We start from the raw sequence: 6,040 nt of genomic DNA, 5'->3' as shown, positions 1-6,040 counted from the left end.
GAATACACTTGTTTAAAGCATAACAAAAACAACGACGTCATCTCCCCCACTTTTCTGCTACTTCTACCCTGACTGGTTTAAAGAATCTGCATCAATTGTCTTGGTTTGGTTGGACATCCTGATAAGCTAAAACATATTCAGAAAACATTTTGATCACAATTAAGAATAACGGAGAAGGAAAGTTTCCTCGAAGGTAGCCTTCTTGAACCTCAATTTATATATTTGTTTCAGCCTTTTTTTTTTTTTTGGTCAGTCAAGATTCCTTGTAAACAAAACCCGAAAGATATATATATACAGAACAGTAGAAGAAAATCCAATAAATAAACAAACAGGACCTGACATGCAAATTAGTGAAAGAAAAGACAACAACGGTGTGGTTGAGTTATAAGGAATGGACTTACAGTTTACAAGAAAAGCCTTACTTTACAAGCAAGATATCTCACAATAAATAACACTGCTTTTCCTTTGACGAATATATTTCTTCAAAACAAGGTGTACAGTCAACCAGACATTTTATGTATAAATTATAAAACATGACACAGTATAAATAAATGTCTACCAGACTCAACTATATGTATACTTTTTTTTGTTTTTCAAAATAAATAAGCATACACTTATTTACAGTATGGACATGATTTCTTGCTAGAGGGCTGTTCAAATAGTAATGGAGGTTTACCGGTGAAATGAAGATTTTGGAAAGCTGTAGTAGTCCAGGTCTTCCTCTTCCTCTTCTTCCTCTGGATCTTCAGTAATGGCTATATGGGAGAATACAGGGGAGCTGTTGTTTAAATAAGGACAACAGCAGTGCAGAAGCTCAGTGCATGTTTTCAAAGCCCTCTGTAACAGCCATATACAGCGTGACTTGCAGTGATGCTCTTGGGCATCTGCTGTTATGCAGTAAGGGGTTTTTTTTTGGGGGGGGGGTTGTATTTTGTTTGTTTGTTAACATAGGCTATGAAGTCTTACTGCAGAAAGTTGTGAAGAATCAATGCTTTGACTTTATTTGCGGAATTCCTGAAATCAGATAAAAAGTGCTCTTGTGTTCTAGGTTTACTGCTTGGGTCCTTTCAGGTTAGTATAGGCAACTGCTCAAAGACAGCAGCCATTTGCCAAAAATTAAACTTTTCTGGTTGATGTTAGGTTACTGGAAGCGTTAATATAGCACACAGCAAAGCATAAAGAAACAAAACACATTAGGAAACGGAAGAGTTAGAAAATGTTCTCAGGCAACCCCTTGCTAATAACATGAGCTTGAAAGCGTTCCAAGCAGCTCAACTGTAGCTGCCGATTGGTGGCAAAGACCACTTCTGTGGCAAACCTGTGCACTGATTCTTTGCGGGGTTTTTTTTTTTAACAGACTCAACTCTTCATTACCGAGGGATTGCCTTCAGAAGCCTTAATTTCTGTAAGGTAAAAATCTCACTTACAGTTGCAAGATCCAGAGTGTTTTACTTCCAAAATAATCCCCATGGAGCAAGCTGCCTGTTTCATAACACATTCGCTTGGATAGGTGGTGTTATCACTGGCACAGACTGCCTCGTCGGACTTGCTTTCCGGGCACAGCTCATCGCACAAGACACAACGACCACGGCCCAACTTGAAATCCCAAAGACATTTCTTCAAAGGATTGCACTGGATATCTTCACATGATTTTGCTTCTAAAATTAAAAAAAAATAGGTGCTTTGAAAAGAAATAATCTTCCACCACCTTTTACATAAGTGTTTCTCCAAGCTTTTCATCTACCAATTTTGGAAAGTTCTGAGTTTTAAATGCAAAAGGTAGACTTAGGATTGCTTTATCAAAGGCTTTTTCCAAGCATAACTATTTTGTTGATCAATTACCTACTTGCAACCCAATGAAAAGGTACAAAGGCAAAACCAAAGAACGTCCTGGATGGGAAAATATGTTAATAATTAAAAGTTTCATTGGTTTGCTAATGAACTTATTAAGCTTCTTTGAAGGGGAGCTCGGTTTCAGATTAGAACTTTTCCTTATAAGCAGTAGCAGATTCAACTTTTTACTTTTTTTTTTACTTGCTACAAATTTTTACAAGAAGTATCAATGCAGTATAATCACCCTACCTTCACTAACATTAGAGATATAGCCATTCGTCAAATGCTTGTAGTTCTTATGCTTCGAAGAAGTAATCCTTTTAAAGTATTTCAGCACATTAATTGTTAGTATGCCATATTTTGCATATCTTCTAAAGAAAACATACCCATTTCTTTGAAAGTAGTTTAGAGAGGATGCTTTACATGTCGTTTAGCAGGCTAGGTGTGAGCTGTAAAAGCCTAGCCTCCCTATTTTCACCTAGATCAAAATACTTACTGATACAGTTTCCATCGTAGGCTAATCCAATAGATTTTCCCAGCAGGCAGGTAGCCTTCCTCAGGTGACAAGCACTAGCATAGGTTATCCCATCATTCCCACAGAGATACTGTTCTGGGGATGTAGTCTCCGGGCAAATCCAATTACACGTCACACAGTAGGCATTATTGGTTTGATCCACCACACACGTGGAACTGCCTGGACACAAGACATCCCTACAGGTTTCTGGAATAAGACAGGGACATAAGAAGATACATATCATATTTGGTTACCCCGAAGATTAGGAAGAAATGAAAAACCACATGGAATGAAAACCAAAACATTTAGTAGTATTCTAAAATAAATACACAAATGTGAGGCACACTTTCTGTAGGTATGTTTGGGACTTCCACTGTAAGTCTAAACAATAAATTTACACTTCGGTTACAAATATTATGTTATTTTCCATCACTAATGGCTGTTATTTTGAGGAAGAATACCTAGTACCACCAAGTTTGATATGGGGTTTACTTATGAAACTTTTTCCGGTTCATGTCGGCAAACCTACTTTTGCATTTGCCCTGGTATTGTACTTCCAGTTCTGGCTGCCCTTTACATTTGGCCTTGAGTAGCGCACATTCGTCCTTGTAAGTTTTGCCATCTAAACCACAGACAGGGCCCTTCCACGTGATGTTAGAGCAATCAGGAGCACAAACACAGCGCGGTTTGTTTTTCTTGTTCATTTTACACTTTTTTCCAGGTCCGCAGTCCACGTTCTCACAGGTTTCTAAAATGAACGGGAAAAAAGGATACCATTGTGAAGAAGAGTCACTTTCCCCTCGCTCAGTAACAGTTAAAACAGCAAGCCTATCAGTAAATGGAAGGTATCTGACCACAGTGGTCTTAAACTACCCCATGCTCTGCTAGGAATAGGGTTTCAACCGTCGGAATGCTATTCATAATGAAAAAAAAAACCCCTGTACATTTGTGGAAGTACGGATGCGTACACATATCTAGGTATATGCGCATATGTTTCTGCAGGATGTCCTACTCTGGTAAAAACGGCCCAGTTCACATATACAGTCAAAGGAGTAAACTGTACCTTTGCATGGTATGCAATGTGGAGCTCCCCCGTTAAAAATCAGCCATTTGAAGAGGGTACTGTTGGGCACATCTTCTTCTGTCCAGGAAGTGCCCAACCTGCCGGTCTTACAGCATTCCTCCTTGCTTAGCTCAGTCCTGTAGAGAACCTGGCAGCGGCCGTTCCTTCCCTGCTGCAGCCAACAATTCCCAGCTGCAATAGAGAGAGAGAGAGAGCCCCAGCCATATCAATGTCAGTTACCAGTGACCCAGACACAACACGTGCGCCTTGCAATGACTTTTACTAGACTGTTTATTTGCCCTGTTTCATAACCTGGAGTAACACCAGGGCAAACCGCAAGTACAGTAGAACGACCCAAATCGCGCAAGTCAATATTTGGCGTTAGAAATGTGTATTTCTGTCAATTTAGTAACGTAGGTCAGAAGTTAGCAAAAAGATAACACAATTTATTGAAAAACTAGGACGTGAAAAAGGGTCTCATTTTGTGATGCAAAAACTACTGAACTTGTCCCCCACAAGCCCTTACTCTCACCCCCCCCCCCCCCACACACACACATTTTAACATATCCATAATCAGTTCAACCCATTTTGCAATGACTTGACTGGTAACGTTTGTCTATTACCAAAGTCTCTTTCGAAATAGGTCTCTTCTGCAGTTCATTTGGAGGAGCTTATTTTCTTAAATCGACAGTAAAAAAAAAAGGGGGGGGGGGAGACTAAACGCAGATTGTAGTCACCACCCCTCCCGCAAAGAAAACTGTGAGAAATCCAGCGGCAAGGAATGCTAGAAGAAGTGATTCGCTTGCTTTTGCGGTTTCTCAGCGAAACAAATATTGCTCGTTAATTTGTAACATTTTGTTTTACTAGTGAATGTAATGTGTAGTCATTTAAGAGTCCGTGCCAAAAACTCTATTCCAAGCAACTCCCCTTTGGATTTCAAAAGCTGATAGTTTCGGTTGGGATGAATCTTTGGAGAATTACCAATGTGAATTCTCCAACAAGTTAGTACCAAGAGATTCCGGTACCAATTCTCTGGGTCCTTAGGGTTGTGGGTTAAATTAATGCTCTGCATAGTTAAGAATCTAGAAAGACAATCTAAAATACTTCCCTACGGACAAAATGCTTAGTTTATCAATCATCTAAGAAAACGCAGTCATTTTTTTTTTTTTTTTTTGCTCCCTGGACGTATGACTCAATTTAATGAAATAAAATTCAGTAAAATCATTCTCTTTTGGCTGTCTTCAGTATCAAGATATCATATTCTGCAGAGGGTTGTCTAATACGTTCTACCAAATAACATTCCAGTCATCAATAGTTTTCTATCTGCTTGGATAAACTCTTTCACTATATTCTCTTTTCAGAGAAACACAGAGCAGTCCAGATCAAAGAAGTGTCAAAAATTGGATGTGTAAGCATCCAGGAACGTTCCTGGTTTCAATTCTGGAATTTCTAATTCATCACCTATTTTTAAAACGGAAGGGAAAAGTTTTGCTTGCACTCTGCTTTAAAACTCCAGAAGAAAGTTCCTAAATTTGATATGTGCCTTTAACAGCGATTTTAAAAAATCTTCTTGATATGAAAGGAGAACATTTACAGTTTTGTATAGCTTAGTTCTATGTACTCCGGCTTTTTATTCTTGCTGTCTTTTGATGTGACGTTCAGAAAATGAAAGAAACGCAAAAGGCAAGAAAAGACTTGATATGACAGAGTAGTAACAGTGGAAGGAGAAAACTCTCCTCGGCTTACCCTGAACTGTGCGATCTTCCATAAAATGGCATACAGAGACGGTCAGAAATAAAAGCACGCCCGGCTGGATTCTCTGATTTAACATCCTCAGTCCTAACGAGAGCAAAAAAAACAATCTCAAGTAGAGAGATAGGAGAGTAGTAGAGGAAACCCTGGTCTCCGCTTATGATCGTTCAATTGAATGAATGTCAGCCTCTGAATGCAGTCTCTCTTTAAATCTATAAGGGGGTCTAAGCTGTCTGCGGTGGGCGGTCTCCTAGTGTGTGTGTGTTTGGGGGTGGGGAGATTTAAAAAGTTCACTGTGAATCAGGTGACATTTTCCACCTTCTAAAACCCCTTCCGAATCTGTTTTAAGTATACGGAATATGAAATCTAATGTACGAGGGAGCTTTTTCGTGTGTTGTTTGGGCAGTGGCAGCTGGGAGTGTAGCGAACTGGTAAGTATAACTTGAGCTATGCAGAGGAGAAAAAGACACCCGACTAGTGCAATGAATACCTACAAGGCATAGGTTGCAAAAACAGTGCACATTCCAGCTAGCCAGGAGCAGTTCGGCTTGTTTATCAAAGTTTACAAAAAAAAAAATGTGATCTGTCCTTGCCACCTACCGTCCTCATTGGCCATGAACATTAATCTCGCCACCAAACTAAATCCTCACACACACACAAAAACATCAGCCAGCTAAAGAGACTGCGCTTCTACGTCAGCCTGAAATGAATATTTGTTGCCGAAGATAATTTCAGTGCGTAATAAAGTCTTCGGAGAGGTGTCCTTTTTTTTCTTTTAATGACACCCCCCCCCCCCTTTTTCGCCTTCTAGTTGCTCCTAATACTAACTCTAAAATCCTAACGTCTCAAACAGTAGTTAAGTGTCTGCTGCACACACA

The 6,040-nt window shown here is 39.6% G+C and overlaps 1 protein-coding gene across 3 annotated transcripts; it reads right to left on the bottom strand.

Annotated features, from left to right (window-relative positions):
• Window positions 1-231: 231 nt before the first annotated feature.
• Window positions 232-5,533, bottom strand: FST (follistatin). Of its 3 annotated transcripts, none has more exons than XM_030193118.1 (6): window positions 5,157-5,530; window positions 3,411-3,602; window positions 2,877-3,095; window positions 2,330-2,554; window positions 1,428-1,658; window positions 232-755 (listed from the first exon to the last, which is right to left on the bottom strand). In XM_030193118.1, exons 1-6 carry the CDS (start codon window positions 5,239-5,241, stop codon window positions 673-675), a joined length of 1,035 nt encoding a protein of 344 aa, XP_030048978.1. In that variant the 5' UTR covers window positions 5,242-5,530; the 3' UTR covers window positions 232-672. The 3 variants fall into 3 exon arrangements, with proteins under 3 accessions (XP_030048978.1, XP_030048979.1, XP_030048980.1); XM_030193119.1 differs by having other exon boundaries at window positions 663-778; window positions 5,157-5,533; XM_030193120.1 differs by lacking the exon at window positions 232-755 and adding an exon at window positions 915-1,014 and having other exon boundaries at window positions 5,157-5,532.
• Between the last annotated feature and the right edge of the window lie 507 nt (window positions 5,534-6,040).

The sequence above is a fragment of the Microcaecilia unicolor genome, chromosome 2, assembly GCF_901765095.1.
Source record: "Microcaecilia unicolor chromosome 2, aMicUni1.1, whole genome shotgun sequence".
Lineage (NCBI taxonomy): Eukaryota > Metazoa > Chordata > Amphibia > Gymnophiona > Siphonopidae > Microcaecilia > Microcaecilia unicolor.
Note: the sequence above shows the minus strand (reverse complement) of the source record. Positions and strands in the feature narration are given on the sequence as shown.